Genomic DNA, 17,108 nt, shown 5'->3' on the forward strand with positions numbered 1-17,108 from the left:
GAAAGCTTATAGTATGTGTGGACATTGTTTTGTTTGCAGCTTCAAACCACTGAAGTGTGTCTGCATGATGGCTCTGCAAAGAAACGTTTTTAAACCAAAATAATAACATCAATGACCTTTAGCTGTATCTTGTCAAAATATCCAGTGTGTATGTTCCAGTGTGTGTTTGATTGCTTAATGTTCTCAAAACAATGGGTGCAGCGAAAGTACACATGGAACACAACAATGGAGAGATGTATTGGGATGACCAAACAGTTTTATACCTGCATGTGATGTTGTGAGCACATCCAAGATACTGTACCTGTATGTGTTGAGTTATGCCTGAGCAGAGAACCACAAGAGAGCTGTCTAGTGACACACAGTACTGTGATGAGACGTTGGACCCACTCCTTTGTATGGTTAGTTGGCAGTGTCAGTTGTCGAGAAGTGTTTGTTTACTAGTTCCACCTTACAGCTTCTAACATGCCCGGAAATGGAAGCTCAAGAGACCAAGTGTAAATATCTGTTTTTAAGTTGGTCTTCAGAGATATCATCGACATGGGGATGAATGATCCAGCCAATCCAGCGTAGCGGTGTGGAGTCCAATACCATGACTGATTAATGGAATCCAGCAAGCACCAAACTGTTATGCCGTGAAAGAATGTTCATGTGAGATTTGACTCTGTGCAAACAGAACTTCTCTAACCCTTTCACATAAACTGTCATTTAGTTTCCTCTAATCGCTTGAATGATGATCTGGGCAGCATATTGACCTATCAGATCAATGATGCTTTTATTTCCTCATTGCTTTGCGAGAGGAATATTTGATCATTGTCTTAATGTTTGCCAAGGAAACACAATCACAGTGTCTGGCTGACAGTTTCAAGTGGCCTTCAAGTCTTCAGGTGAACATTCTATTTAATGAACGTTATATGTTAGTTTGCTCTGAAAGAAAGTATATTTATTGAACATAAGCCATGAAGGCAGAAGAGTGTTTTGCCATCACAGGTCAGTATCATGAAGAACTCTCATCCACCTGTCAGGCTGACTTCACTCATCAATAACACTATGAGGTGTTGTTTTGGCCAACGTCCACTTTTTCCAAAACGCTTGGCGGATATAACAGAATCCACAAGGCAGGTGTAGGTAGGGGCACATGCTTCATAGAACATGGCCCATTTTATCTCAGATTGAGACACACGTCTATATAAAGGGCTGAAGTAACTGCAGAGTTTAGTTGTTCATTCAGTAGTAGCTGCAGAGGTGTGTTTGCACATTCACAAAGATATTGTGGCCAGAGGAATGGGAATAAAGATGCTTTTGCTGTTCTGTGTATTGGCATTCACTGGCCAAGGGCAAGGTAAAGTATTGAACATTCTGTTTGATTTACTGTTGAATGTATTTGGCTTTATAATGTACAGTGAGTTATAGCAGGTTACACGTATTACAGCTGCTACTGGTGTGCATCATATGAGGTGTCTGTGAAAGAACTACATTTAGCTCTTAACTCATATGGAGACTTATAGACATCTGCATTTGAATGTTTCTTTCTGATGTTTTGAGTGTTTCATGAAGCGTTGCAGACAGATAGCCATCTCATAGTAGTTGCATACAGACATCCATCATACAGACACATCCATCATACAGACACATCCATCATACAGAAATTTGCATCGTAGCTTCTGAGAATAATATTGACGAACACACAGAGACGGTGCCTGAGTTTATCAGGAAGTGTGTAGGAGATGTTGTACCCACTGTGACTATTAAAACCTACCCTAACCAGAAACCGTGGATAGATGGCAGCATTCGCGTAAAACTGAAAGCGCGAACAACCGCATTTAACCATGGCAAGGTGACTGGGAACATGGCAGAAAACAAGCAGAGTAATCATTTCCTCCACAAGGCAATCAAACAGGCAACATGTCAGTATAGAGACAAAGTGGAGTCGCAATTCAACGGCTCAGACACGAAACGTATGTGGCAGGGTCTACAGACAATCACAGATTACAAAAGGAAAACCATCCACGTCGAGGATGTTGACGTTGTGCTTCCAGGCAAGCTAAACACCTTCTTTGTCCGCTTTGAGGATAACACAGTGCCCGCTAACAAGGACTGTGGGCTCTCCTTCTCCGTGGCCGACGTGAATAAGACATTTAAACATTTTAACCCTCGCAAGGCTGCCGGCTCAGACGGCATCCCTAGCTGCGTCCTCAGAGCCTGCCCAGACCAGCTGGCTGGTGTGTTCACGGACATATTCAAACTCTACCTATCCCAGTCTGCTGTCCCCACATTCTTCAAGATGGCCACCATTGTTCCTGTGCCCAAGAATGCAAAGGTAACTGAACAAAATGACGATCCCCCGTAGCACTCACTTCTATCATCATGAAGTGCTTTGAGAGACTAGTCAAGAATCTTATCACATCTACCTTACCTGTCACCCTATACCCACTTCAATTTGCTTACCACCCCAATAGGTCCACAGATGATGCAATCGCCATCATACTGCACATTGACCTGTCCCATCTGGACAAGAGGAATGTCTATGTAAGAATGCTGTTCATTGACTACAGCTCAGCATTCAACACCATAGTACCCTCCAAGCTCATCATTAAGCTCGAGGCCCTGGGTCTGAACCCCGCCCTGTGCAAATGGGCCCTGGAATTCCTGACGGGCCGCCCCCAGGTGGTGAAGGTAGGAAACAACACCTCTGCTGATCCTCAACACTGGGGCCCCATAATGATGTGTGCTCAGCCCCCTCCTGTAGTCCCTATGTCACCCATGACTGCATGGCCAATCACGCTTCCAACTCAATCATCAAGTTTGCAGACATCACAACAGTAGTAGGCTTGATTACCAACAACGATGAGACAGCCTAAAGGGAGGAGTTGAGGGCTCTGGGAGTGTGGTGCCAGGAAAATAACCTCTCACTCAACATCAACAAAACAAAGGAGATGATCGTGGACTTCAGGAAACAGCAGAGGGAGCACCCCCCTATCCACATCGACGGGACCACAGTAGAGAAGGTGGAAAGTTTCAAACTGAAATGGTCCACCCACACAGACAGTGTGGTTCTGAAGAAGGCGCAACAGTGCCTCTTCAACCTCAGGAGGCTGAAGAAATTTGGATTGTGACCTAAAACCCTCACCAACTTTTACAGATGCACAATTGAGAGCATCCTGTCGGACTGTATCACTCCCTGGTACGGCAACTGCACCGCCCACAACCGCAGGGCTCTCCAGAGGGTGGTGCGGTCTGCACAACGCATCACCGGGGGCAAACTACCTGCCCTCCAGGACACCTACAGCACCTGTCAGGAAGGCCAAAAAGATAATCAAGGACAACAACCACCCGAGCCATTGCCTGTTCACCCCGCTATCATCCAGAAGGCGAGGTCAGTACAGGTGCAGCTTAGCTGGTGACCGAGAGACTGAAAAACAGCTTCTATCTCAAGGCCATCAGACTATTAAATAGCCATCACTAGCACAGAGAGGCTGCTGCCTATATACACAGACTTGAAATCACTGGCCACTTTAATAAATGTAACACTAGTCACTTTAATAGTTTACATATCTTGCATTACTCATCTTCTATGTATGTACTGTATTCTATACTTTTCTACTATAACTTTGTCTATGCTGCGCTGACGTTGGTCATCCATATACAGTATTTATATATTCTTAATTCCCTTTACTTAGATTTGTGTGTGTTGGGTATATGTTGTGAAATCGTTAGATATTACTTGTTAGATATTACTGCACTGTCGGAGCTAGAAGCACAAGCATTTCGCTACACCTGCAATAATATCTGCTAAACACGTGTATGTGACCAATTCCATTTGATTTGAGTAGATCATACAGATTCATCAATCATTTAAAAATATCCATCAGACTTACTGTACATATCCATTAGGATCAACCTCTATCTCTCATCCTCTCTACCAAGGGATTCCTGAAACTGATGTACAACGTTCAGGTGTCAGTGAAGCTACAGGTACAGTGGAGGACCCATGGAGAGTTGGAGACCAGATCAACCCCCACAGACTGTGTGACTGTAAGGGTGAGTGATTAGGAAGTCATTGCTATTTGTCCAGTATGTATATTTTAAGGGTATACAGTAGTTTGTGATTTTCTTTTCACAATTCTGTCTGTTTCTGGCAGCCCATGATAGTAATGTTTTTGAATGGCAAATAGTTGGCAGAAACTGATTGGCACTCAGGCTAATACAGCAGTTTACTTTGTGTCACTCAGGGAGGAGGAGAGAGGGTTTGAGTGGAGGCTGCCTCTGCCAGGAGTCTGCCAAATCCTACCGCAAGCCCAGGAAGGCCTGTAAGTAGACCTGTGTTTCTCTAACACTAACAGCAGTACATTGAAGAGTTTCTACAATACTTGTTACCGTGGACTCTCCCAAAGTCACCAATCTGTGTATCTCTCTCCCATCCCATCCTCTCCGACCTATACACAATCCAGTTGTGGCAATGTGCCGAAGGAAAGGGTTCAAGAATCAGTGGAAATGCCAGAAGATCATGGAAAGGGTAGAAAGGTCAAAGGGTGATCAAGGCAAAAACTTCATGAGTATTCCAATTTAAAGAGTTGACCTTTAATAACTTCTTTATAAACATTGTAACCATGTTTTGTAATCTCATATTGCTCACTCAAGAAACATGACTGTTTTTGTTTATAAAAAAATAATATATAATTATACTCCTTTGAAATACACATTTTTATAACAAGTTTCACTATGTGTGTGGAGAGAGTTACAAGGCCCATCAACATCAGACCACCTCTGGACTGGAATGGAGGGACAGGTGAAGGGCCTGAGAGAGAAAGAAGAATGGGAGAGAAGGGAAACAAAGAGAATGGGAGAGGAGGGGGACAAAGAATGGGAGAGGAGGGGACATAGGGAATGGGAAAGGAGGGGACATAGGGAATGGGAGAGGATGGGACATAGGGAATGGGAGAGGAGGGGACATAGGGAATGGGAGAAGAGGGGACATAGGGAATGGGAGAGGAGGGGACATAGGGAATGGGAGAGGAGGGGACATAGGTAATGGGAGAGGAGGGAACATAGGGAATGGGAGAAGAGGGGACATAGGGAATGGGAGAGGAGGGGACATAGGGAATGGGAGAGGAGGGGACATAGGGAATGGGAGAGGAGGGGTCATAGGGAATGGGAGAGGAGGTGACATAGGGAATGGGAGAGGAGGGGACATTGGGAATGGGAGAGGAGTGGACATAGGGAATGGGAGAGGAGTGGACATAGGGAATGGGAGAGGAGTGGACATAGGGAATGGGAGAGGAGTGGACATAGGGAATGGGAGAGGAGGGGACATAGGGAATGGGAGAGGAGGGGACATAGGGATTGGGAGAGGAGGGGACATAGGGAATGGGAGAGGAGTGGACATAGGGAATGGGAGAGGAGGGGACATAGGGAATGGGAGAGGAGGGGACATAGGGAATGGGAGAGGAGGGGACATAGGGAATGGGAGAGGTGGGGACATAGGGAATGGGAGAGGAGGGGAGGCAGGGAAGGAGAGTGAGGATGTTAAAAATAAATATACAGTGTATACATCTTCTTGATTTTTGTCTGTACCCCCCAGTTCACCATATGTCTGTATTGCATTTCCATGATGCATGAAAATGATCCTTGCACAAACACGTACGCAAACTAGAACCAAATATAATTATACATAATAAAAACAATATTGTGACATTTAATTACTCATTATATCCCACCTAGGTCTTACTATAACAACCTACCCACTTACCAGTGACATCCAGACTAATGGTCTTGGACATTGAGATGTTAGTTAGAGGGTTCTTGGCCACACAGGTGTATATCCTTGCATTTTTCAAGGAGATGCCTACAGCCATCAAAGGACCAGTCGCCGGCAATGATTTGTTGATGTATTTCCACCAGTACTCACTGGTCGGCCGGGAGTCGGCTGAGCACTTCAGATTGGCATTAATTACTGAGCCAATCACCACTAATCCTGGGCCAGAGATGTTCACACTCAGAGGCCCATCTACAGAGAGAGGTTCAGAGAAGTGGGGTCATAATAGGGAAAGTCTAAACGGAATCCTTGGGACATCCAACTCTGACATCACCCCATTGAAGTTGAAATATGAAATGGTTAAGGTAAGGGTTAAGGTTAAGATTTAGGGTAGGGATGTCCCAAAGAACCCAGGATAGCACTAGCTATCATAATAGTGGTGGGTTTCTGACTTTCTACATAATATAACATCAAATGCTTATCTTTTAAAATATTTTACCAACAGATTAAAACACCAGTACTTACAGTTCACCAGTAGCTGGTATTTAGGGCTGATGTGTGGACCAAAGAGGTTGGTGGCAACGCACTGATAGTTTCCATCATTTGACACCTTGACTGGACTGAAGTGCAGAGAGTTGTTAGAGATGGTGATGTCAGAGTTCAAGTTGTTGTTCAGGACCAGAGACCGGTTGTCCTTCATCCAGTAGATGGTGTCATAGCGCCCGGTGACTTCACAGGTCAGGGTTAGGTTGTCAGATGCTATTGGTAATTTGTTTCGTTTCACCATCACCGACGTTATAGCCTCTGTGAGGAGAGAGGAAGTGTATTGCTTTATGTACGGTATCAAGATTTGTCATTTGATCAAATGGTTAGTTCCAGCAACGCAATAGTTGGATATATAAAACATATATATATATAAAACAAATGGTTGTACGATCTGATGGATTGTAAATGACTGTTTTATATATTTCCTGTTTTATATCATGATATCCTCTTAGTATGAATAGAAATCAGTCAATTGAAATACATTCATTTGGCCCTAATCTATGGATTTCACATGACTGGCCAGGGGTGCAGCCATGGGTGAGCCTTGGAGGGCATAGGCCCACACACTGGGGAGCCAGGCTCAGCCAATCAGTATGAGTTTTTCCCCACAAAAGGGCTTTATTACAGACAGAAATACTCCTCAGTTTCAACATCTTTCCAGGTGGCTGGGTGGCTGGTCTCAGACGATCCCGCAGGTGAAGAAGCTGGATGTGACGGTCCTGGGCTGGCATGGTTACACGTGGTCTGCGGTTGAGAGGCCAGTTGGATGTACTGCCAAATTATCTAAAACGAGGTTGGAGGCAGCTTATGGTAGAGAAATTAACATTAAATTCTCTGGCAACAGCTCTGGTGGACATTCCTGCAGTCAGCATGCCAATTGCACGCTCCCTCAAAAAATTTGACATCTGTGGCATTGTGTTGTGTGACAAAACTGCACATTTTATAGTGGCCTTTTATTGTCCCCAGCACAAGGTGCTCCTGTGCAATGATTATTCTGTTTAATCAGCTTCTTGATATGCCACACCTGTCAGGTGGATGGATTATCTTGGCAAAGAAGAACTGCTCACTAACAGGGATGTGAACAAATTTGAGCACAACATTTCAGAGAAATAAGCTTTTGTGCATAAGGACCATTTTTGAGATCGTTTATTTCAGCTCATGAAACATGGGACCAACACTTTACAAATTGTGTTTATATATTTTTTCAGTGTATGTATAAAGCTGTAGTTTTGGTTATTTTGTATGATTAATATGTTTATTGTAACTGAGTGTACAAAACATTAAAAACACATGCTATTTCCATGACATTACTGACCAGGTGAATCCAGGGGAAGGCTATGATCCCTTATTGATGTCACTTGTTAAATCCACTTCAATCAGTGTAAATGAAGTGGAGGAGACAGAATACAGAAGGATTTTTAAGACTTGAGACGATTGAGACATGGATTATGAATGTGTGCCATTTAGAGGGTGAATAGGAAAGACAAAAGATTGAAGTGCCTTGAACGGGGTATGGTATTAGTTGCCAGGCACACTGGCTTGTGTCATGAACTGCAATGCTGCTGGGTTTTTCACGCTCAACAGTTTCCCGTGTGTATCAAAAATGGTCCACCACCCAAAGGGAATCCAGCCAACTTGACACAACCGTGGGAAGCATTGGAGTCATAAAAAAAAGAGACTCACACACTCTATATATATATAAACTCACGTTTCAGCATCACTGTGCCTCCTGAAGACAGCACAGTGATTACTGGGAGTTTATATATAGAGAGTATATATAGAGTGTGCGACTCTATAGCTTACAGTTTATTCGCCGTTAGTCAGCACCTCTACACATAATCATTTTCTCTCGGTGTGCACCAGCTCATGCTTTTTATTGGAAGCATTGGAGTCAACATGGGCCAGCATTCCTGTGGAATGCTTTCGACATCTTGTAGACTCCAAGCCCCAACGAATTGAAGCTTTTCTGAGGGAAAGTCAGTATTAGGAAGGTGTTCCTAATACTTGGTATACTCCGTGTATTTTGCGATATTTGTCCTCTTATCAGATCGGAAATTAACACAACAAAGCAAAGAATCTGTAGTCTGATTTACCAATGATGGTGAGCATCTTGGAGACAGTGCTGTTTCTGACAGTGACGTTGTTGAAGGCCACACAGGTGTATTCCCCATGACTGGCTAAGGTCAGTGGGCCAGTCTCATACACTGAGCCAGTCGCCACCTGGGAGCCATTGAAGAACCAGCTGAACTGGCTGAGAGGCTGAGAGGAGGATGAGCAGTTGAAGGTCACTCTTTGTTCTGTTTCGGCAATGGGTGCACCAGCTATCACAGGTTGCATGGGTCCATCTGTGAAAATCAGACAACGACATCGAAACATTCAACTATAACTACCTTATGGTTGATTATTGACTTCATAATATGTCATCACAGTTATTACCTTCTCTATCTTTGACAAGAATACATCCCCATTATTACTTACAATTCACTAGGAGTGTGTAGCGGGTGCTAGTTCTGTTGCTCACACTATTTCTGGCCATACACTGATATTCTCCATAGTCTGAATGCTGTACAGGGTTGAAGGCCAATGTTCTGTTGTCGAAAGAGACGTGTGTTCTGTTATCTAGACGCACTGACGTGCGGTTCGTCCACCGGTGAATGGAGCTAGGATCACCGACAATATTGCAAGTCATTGTAAAGGAGTCACCATCTATCGCCTGGTTTCCACCGGTGCTTATGGACACTGAGGTTATTGGCGCTGAGTACAAAGTGAAAATGTTTCAACGGTCGCAGTTGGTTTAACGGCTGCAGAGGGATTATTTGTTCTCAAGAAAGTACACCAAACTAATCAATTAAGGATTAAGGTTAGACCGAGACTCACCAATAACAGTGAGCATCTTGGAGACAGTGCTGTTTCTGACAGTGAGGTTGTTGAAGGCCACACAGGTGTACTACCCATGAAGAACCATTGAAGAACAAGCTAAACTGGCTGGGAGGCTGAGAGGAGGCAGAGCAGTTGAATGTCACGACGTGTCCTGTCATCGCTAATTCCGGACTAGTTACAGCAGGTCTCTCTGGTCCAACTGTTAAACACAAGACAGTATGGTTAGTCTTATGGTTTGACTATTTTGACAAAGATTAGTAAGTAAGTAATCTTCCTGAAGCCTTGGCTTGTGCAAGTTGGAACAGCTCATAAGAGCAGGAGCCCATCTCCTGTTTCTGTAGCGTGTTGCAGCTTGATGTAATAGTACAGTAACCGAAAGGTTGCTGGGTCGAATCCCCGAGCTGACAAGTTAAAAATCTGTCATTATGCCACTGAGCAACGCAGTTAACCCACTGTTCCCGGGGCCCCGAAGACGTGGATGTCGATTTAAGGCAGTGCCCCGCACCTCTCTGATTCAGAGGGGTTGGGTTAATTGCGGAAGACACATTTCAGTTGAAGGCATTCAGTTGTACGACTGACTAGGTATCCCCCCTTGCCCTTTCCCTAGTCTATCACAGGCCCTTACCCCCAATCTATCTCCTATCACAGGCCCTTACCCTCAATGATTTGGGATGAAAATAGGCATATTACATCATTGCAGAGAATGCTGGCTCTCAATGACAAGGTACAATCGATGTCTGTTGTGTATGACTCATGTGTACTGCATACTCTGATACTCACATCTAACATTGAGGCCGATGGGCTGGCTGGTGCCATCGCTGATTCCATTGATGACCTCACATCTGAACGGCCCTTCATCGTATCGTGTCACACTGACTATGGTGAAAGTGCTGTTCCCAACACCAAGCCGAACTCTGTCACTGGCTGCAACCTCTGAGCTGCCATTCATCCAGCGGTAGGAGAAGGAGGTGCCAGAGGAGACGGAGCAGGTGACAATGGCAGTGTCGTTTAATTCCACTAGATCAGTGGCATTGGCTCTTAGAGTCACGTTTGAAATGGGTTCTGTGGGTGAGAGAATAGAATAACAACCATATACGGTAGTTTATATTTGTTTCACATTAAAATTAGTTTTGGAAATCTAAATATGCTATTTTATTTACTTATTATAGAGACTAAGTTAAAGGATTGAGCACTGTAGAGCCCTTTGCACACACATAAAACGTCTTGTGTAGGTCTTATTTGAAAATGTATATGAACAGTTTGCTCATACTCTGATCTGTTCAGTTTCATTATTTTCAAAGGTATTATGAAGGCCAACTTCACTATAGGTTCAGAAAACATTGACACGTTTAAGAGTTAGCTTTCCATGTCAGGAAAATGACTTTTATTATTATGACAGAATCATTGATAGATAATCTGCATCAGTGGAGGCTGCTGAGGGAAGAACGGCTCATAATAATGGCTGGAACGGAGTGGATTGAATGGTATTCATATTCATAAAAACATGTGTTTCATATGTTTGATAACATTCCATTCACTTCATTACACTCAATTCCAGCTATTATTATTAGCTGTCCTTCCCTCATCAGCCTCCTCTGATGTGCAAGCATGTTTGCATGTGGACCTGCATGCAAGTAAGTATGTGAATGGGTAAGTAAGTGTGCAGGTGAGCATGTGTGTGAGGAAGTGACCGTGTGTGCCATTGAGAGGGAGTCTACCTTCATAGAAAGATAAACAGACAGGCAGAGGTCAGTTCCTTACCCTGGACAGACAAGGTCACCACAGCGGTCAGGACTGGCTCCATTCCCTGCACGGTATATCGTCCTGAGTCGTTGAGTTGGAGAGAGCTTATGGACAGCTCTGAGGAGGAGCGGTTGAAGGAGACTCTGCCTCGATAACTTGTACTCACAATACTGCCACTAGGATAGAAAAGTACGATGGTTGTAGTTTCATATGACCAGGTCCCTATGTTGATGGGGCTTTCGGGAACTAGGTTCAGTGTGACATTACTGCCCACAGCTAAGGGGTTCATAGAGGGAACCACCACCTGGCCAGAGACATCTAGAAGAGGATGGATTGATGAGTTTAGTTCATGTTTTGAGATATTATCAATCAGTACAAAAGTCTTTAAAGTCCTTTAAATATTTTAATTGAAATGAATCAAATCTTCAGACTATGTCACTTTAACAGAAATACAAGCTTTTGTATACAAATTAGTGCCTTCAAGTTGAACGCACAATTTACAACATGACCTAGTATCTATGTCTAATGTCTACTCTAGACATTGTTGTCAATGGCAGATAAATAGAAATCTCCACCTTTCTGACTTGATACTGTTTGACTGAAGTGCATCAACCAAACAGAGACATTTGAACAACCTGTTACTTATTTAATCAAGTGTTTGTACCATAAAGCACAAATAGGCATCAATATATTCCCAGAATGAGCATATTGTCTACTTAACCTGTATTGAAGTTGAGCAGCACCAGGATGAGAACCCACACCAGAGGATGGTCCATAGTTCTGCCACTTATCAAACACCACGGATCAGAAATGAACGGGACACTTTCCTATTAAACAAATTACTCTCCAGCCATCTTGTTAAATCCAAACATGTCAATACTGCACAGTCACTGTCTCCTCTCAATCAGCAAATAGTCAGGTGATGCCAATGTACCTGCCCACCCTACCTGCCGCCAGAACACACTCACACACACCTACCCAACTACCCACGCCCTGTTATGCCCACATACATTTTTCCCACTGTGTTTTTTGTTGACACACAGGGGTGTTTTCATGTTGATTATGGTTTACTGTAAATCTGATCAACTCTGTCTGTCCTATACGGGTCCTGGGAGAAGGCTGGATGGTACATGGCCAATGAGGCCGGGAATAGGTCTTCTGATGCTGTCGAAACTCATGATCCATCCACAGCGGCTAAGGCAATGTGCGCTCATAAGACACGGTTCACACTGAACCTGTCAAGAAAACACTTACAGTGCCGTGAAAAAGTATTTGCCCCCTATCTGATGTTCTATATTTCTGCATAGTTTTGATACCGAATTTTATCAGATCTTCAACCAAATCCCAATATTAGATAAAGGGAACCTGAGTTTACAAAAACTATTTTATGTTTGTAACGAAAAAAGTTACGCAACACCCAATTCCCCGATGCTAAAAAGTAATTGCCCCTTTACACCCAATAACTGGTTGTCCCACCTTTAGCTACAATGACTGCAACCAAACTGAAGTGCATCAGTATTCAGACCGCTTCACTTTTTCCACATTTTGTTACATTACAGCCTTATTCCAAATTGATTATATAAGCAATTGTCCTCATCAATCTATACACAATACCATAACGACAAAGCAAAAACAGGTTTGTAGAATTTTTTGCAAATGTATTAAAAAGAAAAAACAGAAATAGCTTATTTGCATAAGTATTCAGACCCTTTGCTAACTCTTAATGATCGGCTATGAAAAGCCAATTGAAAATTATTCATGATTATTATTTGACCATGCTTGTCACTTATGAACATTTTGAACATCTTGGCATAGTTCTGTTATAATCTCCACCCGGCACAGCCAGAAGAGGACTGGCCACCCCTCATAGCCTGGTTCCTCTTTAGGTTTCTTCCTAGGTTTTGGCCTTTCTAGGGAGTTTTTCCTACTCACCGTGCTTCTACACCTGCATTGCTTGCTGTTTGGGGTTTTAGGCTGGGTTTCTGTACAGCACTTCAAGATATTAGCTGATGTACGAAGGGCTATATAAAATAAACTTGATTGATTGATTGACTGGGATAAGGTTTGATTGAATATGTCCGTAAACACACCAGCCAGCTGGTCTCCGCATGCTCTGAGGACGCGGCTGGGGATGCCGTCTGGGCCTGCAGCCTTGCGAGGGTTAACACGTTTAAATGTTTTACTCACGTCGGCTGAAGTGAAGGAGAGTCCACAGGTTTTGGTAGCGTGCCGTGTCAGTGGCACTCTATTGTCCTCAAAGCGGGCAAAAAAGTTTAGTCTGTCTGGGAGCAAGACATCCTGGTCCGTGACGGGGCTGGTTTTCTTTTTGTAATCCATGATTGACTGTAGACCCTGCCACATACCTCTTGTGTCTGCGCCGTTGAATTGCGACTCTACTTTGTCTCTATACTGACGCTTAGCTTGTTTGATTGCCTTGCGGAGGGAATAGCTACAATGTTTCTATTTGGTCATGTTTCCGGTCACCTTGCCCTGATTAAAAGCAGTGGTTCGCGCTTTCAGTTTCGCGCGAATGCTGCCATCAATCCACGGTTTCTGGTTTGGGAATGTTTTAACAGTTGCTGTGGGTACGACATCGCCGATGCACTTGCTAATAAACTTGCTCACCGAATCAGCGTATTCGTCAATGTTGTTGTTTGACGCAATGCGGAACATATCCCAGTCCATGTGATTGAAGCAATCTTGAAGTGTGGAATCAGATTGGTCGGACCAGCGTTGAACAGACCTGAGCGCGGGAGCTTCCTGTTTTAGTTTCTGTCTATAAGTTGGAAGCAACAAAATGGAGTCGTGGTCAGCTTTTCCGAAGGGAGGGCGGGGGAGGGCCTTATATGCATCACGGAAGTTAGAATATCAATGATCCAGGGTTTTACCAGCTCTGGTTGCACAATTGATATGCTGATAGAATTTAGGGAGTCTTGTTTTCAGATTGGCCTTGTTAAAATCCCCATCTACAATGAATGCAGCCTCAGGATATGTGGTTTCCAGTTTACATAGAGTCAAATGAAGTTCGTTCAGGGCCATCGATGTGTCTGCTTGGGGGGGAATATATGAGGCTGTGATTATAATCGAAGAGAATTCTCTTGGTAGATAATGCGGTCGACATTTGATTGTGAGGATTTCTAAGTCAGGTGAACAGAAGGACTTGAGTTCCTGTATGTTGTTATGATCCCACCACGTCTCGTTAATCATAAGGCATACCCCCCCCATTCGTTTGCTCTTAGATTAAGGATCCCTATTGTTCCTGTTGATGTGCCCTTCCCTGTACATTCCTTAGATAGTCGTCCTTTAGGGTCGGGTCTGATTAGGGAGGTCACAGCTCAACTATGTATGATAACGCAGGAGGGTCATGAGGAGAGAATTAGTCTCTTCCTGATCGATTCTCCTGCGTTTCCTGTGGTGTTGGGGTTTCCCTGGTTGGCCCATCATGACCCCACTATTTCGTGGCAACAGAAGACTCTCAAGGGATGGTCACATCAGTGTTCAGGGAGGTGTATAGGTGTTTCCATAGGTGCAACTACGGTGGAGAGTCCAAACCAGGTCTCCACCATGCACATCCCCCTGAATATGCTGATTTGGCTCTCGCCTTCTGTAAAAAGAAGGCGACTCAACTACCACCCCATCGACGGAGGGATTGTGCGATAAATCTCCTAGTAGACACAGCACTTCCCAGGAGTCACGTGTAGCCTCTGTCACAGGAGGAGAAGGCGGCTATGGAAACATATGTCACCGAATCTCTGGGACAGGGATACATTCGGCCTTCCACTTCACCAGCCTCCTCGAGTTTCTTTTTTGTGAAGAAGAAGGATGGAGGTTTACGCCCGTGCATTGACTATAGAGGTTTAAATCAGATCACGGTGAAGTATAGTTACCCTCTGCCTCTCATAGCCAGTGTGACTGAGTCATTGCATGGGGCGCGCTTCTTCACCAAATTGGATCTCAGGAGTGCTTACAACCTGGTGCGTATCCAGGAGGGGGATGAGTGGAAGACGGCATTTAGTACCACCTCTGGGCACTATGAGTACCTCGTCATGCCGTACGGGTTGATGAATGCTCCATCCGTCTTCCAATCCTTTTTAGACGAGATTTTCAGGGACCTGCACGGCCAGGGTGTAGTAGTGTATTTAGATGACATTCTAATATACTCCACTACACGCACCGAGCATGTGTCTCTGGTGCGCAAGATGCTTGGTCGACTGCTGGAGCATGACCTGTACGTTAAGGCTGAGAAATGTCTGTTCTTCCAACAGTCCATCTCCTTCCTAGGGTACCGCCTGTTTGAGTCAGGGGTGGAGATGGCGAATGACCGCATTTCAGCCGTGCGTATTTGGCCGACTCCAACCACGGTAAGGAGGTGCAGCGGTTCTTAGGGTTTGCCAACTACTACCGGAGATTTATCCGGGGCTTTGGTCAGGTAGCGGCTCCCATTACCTCTTTGCTGAAGGGGGGACCGGTGCGACTGCAGTGGTCAGCTGGGGCGGACAGGGCCTTTGGTCACCTGAAGGCTCTGTTTACCTCGGCTCCTGTGTTGGCTCATCCTGATCCCTCCTTAGTGTTCATAGTAGAGGTGTACGCGTCCGAGTCTGGGATAGGAGCTGTGCTGTCTCAGCGCTCGGGTATGCCACCAAAACTCCGCTCCTGTGCGTTCTTTTCGAAGAAGCTCAGCCCGGCGGAGTGAAACTATGATGTGGGTGACTGGGAGTTGTTGGCTGTTGTCGGGGCTCTGAAAGCGTGGAGGCATTGGCTTGAGGGGGCTAAACACCCTTTTCTCATTAGGACTGACCACCGCATTCTGGAGTACATCCGGGCAGCGAGGAGAATGAATCCTCGCCAGGCAAGGTGGGCCATGTTTTTCACCCGTTTTGTGTTCATTCTATCCTACAGACCAGGTTCCCAGAACGCTAAGGCAGACGCACTGTCTCGGATGTATGACACAGAGGAGTGGTCCACGGATCCCACTCCCATACTTCCAGCATCTTGCCTGGTTGCACCTGTGGTATGGGAGGTTGACGCGGACATCGAGCGGGCATTACGTGCGGAACCCACTCCCACCCAGTGTCCAGTTGGACGTAAGTACGTTCCGTCTGATGTTCGTGATCGATTGATCTGTTGGGCTCATACGTCACCTTCCTCTGGTCATCCTGGCATCGATCGGACAGTGCGCTGTCTTAGTGGGAAGTACTGGTGGCCGTGAGGGTGTATGTTTCCTCCTGCTCGGTGTGCAAGGCACCTAGACACCTGCCCAGAGGGAAATTACAACCCCTACCCATTCCACAACGGCTGTGGTCACACCTATCGGTGGATTTCGTGACGGATCTTCCTCAGTCACAAGGAAACACCACGTTTCTGGTAGTTTTGGATCGGTTTTCTAAGTCCTGCCATCTCATTCCTTTGCCCGGTCTCCCTACGGCCCTACAGACTGCGGAGGCCCTGTTTACACACGTCTTCCGGCACTACGGAGTGCCTGAGGATATAGTGTCTGATCGGGGTTCCCAGTTCACATCAAGGGTCTGGAGGGTGTTCATGGAATGTCTGGGGGTCTCGGTCAGCCTGACCTCAGGGTTTCACCTCGAAAGTAATGGGCAGGTGGAGAGAGTTAACCAGGATGTGGGTAGATTTCTGCGGTCTTATTACCAGGACCGGCCGGGGAAGTGGTCGGCTTTCATCCCCTGGGCAGAGATGGCCCAAAACTCTCTCCGCCACTCCTCCACTAACCTGTCTCCATTTCAGTGTGTACTAGGTTATTAGCCGGTTCTGGCACCGTGGCATCAGAGCCAGATCGAGGCACCTGCGGTGGATGAATGCTTTCGGCGCTCGGAGGAAACTTGGGACGCTGCCCATGTACGCCTGCAACAGGCCATCAGGCGACAGAAGGCGAAACCCGAAACCTGCCCCTTCGCCTGCCCTGCCGGCAGCTGGGTCCGCTGTTTGTGGGGCCATTTAAAGTCCTGAGGAGACTGAACGAGGTATGTTATAGGTTACAGCTTCCCCCTGATTATCGTATTAACCCCTCGTTCCATGTGTCTCTCCTCAGGCCGGTGGTGGCTGGTCCGCTCCAGCAGTCTGAGGTGTGGGAGGTTCCTCCGCCCCCTCTGGACATCGAGGGGGCCCCGGCGTATCCTGTGCGAGTCATCATGGATTCAAGGCGTCGGGCGAGGGGCCTTCAGTACCT

The 17,108-nt window shown here is 45.5% G+C and overlaps 1 protein-coding gene and 2 long non-coding RNA genes across 5 annotated transcripts in view; 1 reads left to right on the forward strand and 2 right to left on the reverse strand.

Moving 5' to 3' along the window:
* LOC139564397 (uncharacterized) overlaps nt 1-17,108 on the reverse strand; it is a 418,006-nt gene that overhangs the window by 98,537 nt on the left and 302,361 nt on the right. The gene's annotated exons all lie outside the window — the stretch shown is intronic.
* Nucleotides 1,182-4,682, forward strand: LOC139564373 (uncharacterized). The gene is made up of 4 exons (XR_011672723.1): nt 1,182-1,339; nt 3,925-4,038; nt 4,230-4,307; nt 4,449-4,682. It is a non-coding gene; the product is annotated as an uncharacterized lncRNA (long non-coding RNA).
* Nucleotides 4,657-16,597, reverse strand: LOC139564371 (cell adhesion molecule CEACAM1-like). Of its 3 annotated transcripts, XM_071383848.1 has the most exons (9): nt 11,643-16,597; nt 10,940-11,239; nt 9,959-10,240; nt 9,176-9,377; nt 8,777-9,052; nt 8,392-8,643; nt 6,278-7,081; nt 5,747-6,004; nt 4,657-4,795 (listed from the first exon to the last, which is right to left on the reverse strand). In XM_071383848.1, exons 1-5 carry the CDS (start codon nt 11,695-11,697, stop codon nt 8,998-9,000), a joined length of 894 nt encoding a protein of 297 aa, XP_071239949.1. In that variant the 5' UTR covers nt 11,698-16,597; the 3' UTR covers nt 4,657-4,795; nt 5,747-6,004; nt 6,278-7,081; nt 8,392-8,643; nt 8,777-8,997. The 3 variants fall into 3 exon arrangements, with proteins under 3 accessions (XP_071239949.1, XP_071239951.1, XP_071239950.1); XM_071383850.1 differs by lacking the exon at nt 8,777-9,052 and having other exon boundaries at nt 11,643-16,595; XM_071383849.1 differs by lacking the exons at nt 4,657-4,795; nt 5,747-6,004; nt 6,278-7,081 and having other exon boundaries at nt 7,430-8,643.

This window comes from Salvelinus alpinus, chromosome 35, assembly GCF_045679555.1.
Source record: "Salvelinus alpinus chromosome 35, SLU_Salpinus.1, whole genome shotgun sequence".
NCBI classification, from domain to species: Eukaryota; Metazoa; Chordata; class Actinopteri; order Salmoniformes; family Salmonidae; genus Salvelinus; species Salvelinus alpinus.

Coding starts and splice junctions, on each gene's coding strand:
- LOC139564371 (XM_071383848.1), bottom strand. CDS start 11,697: ATGGACCATCCTCTGGTGTGGGTTCTCATCCTGGTGCTGCTCAACTTC. Junction 10,241..10,939: donor GGTGACCTTGTCTGTCCAGG/GTAAGGAACTGA, acceptor TCTCACCCACAG/AACCCATTTCAAACGTGACT. Junction 9,053..9,175: donor CAAGATGCTCACTGTTATTG/GTGAGTCTCGGT, acceptor CTTTGTACTCAG/CGCCAATAACCTCAGTGTCC.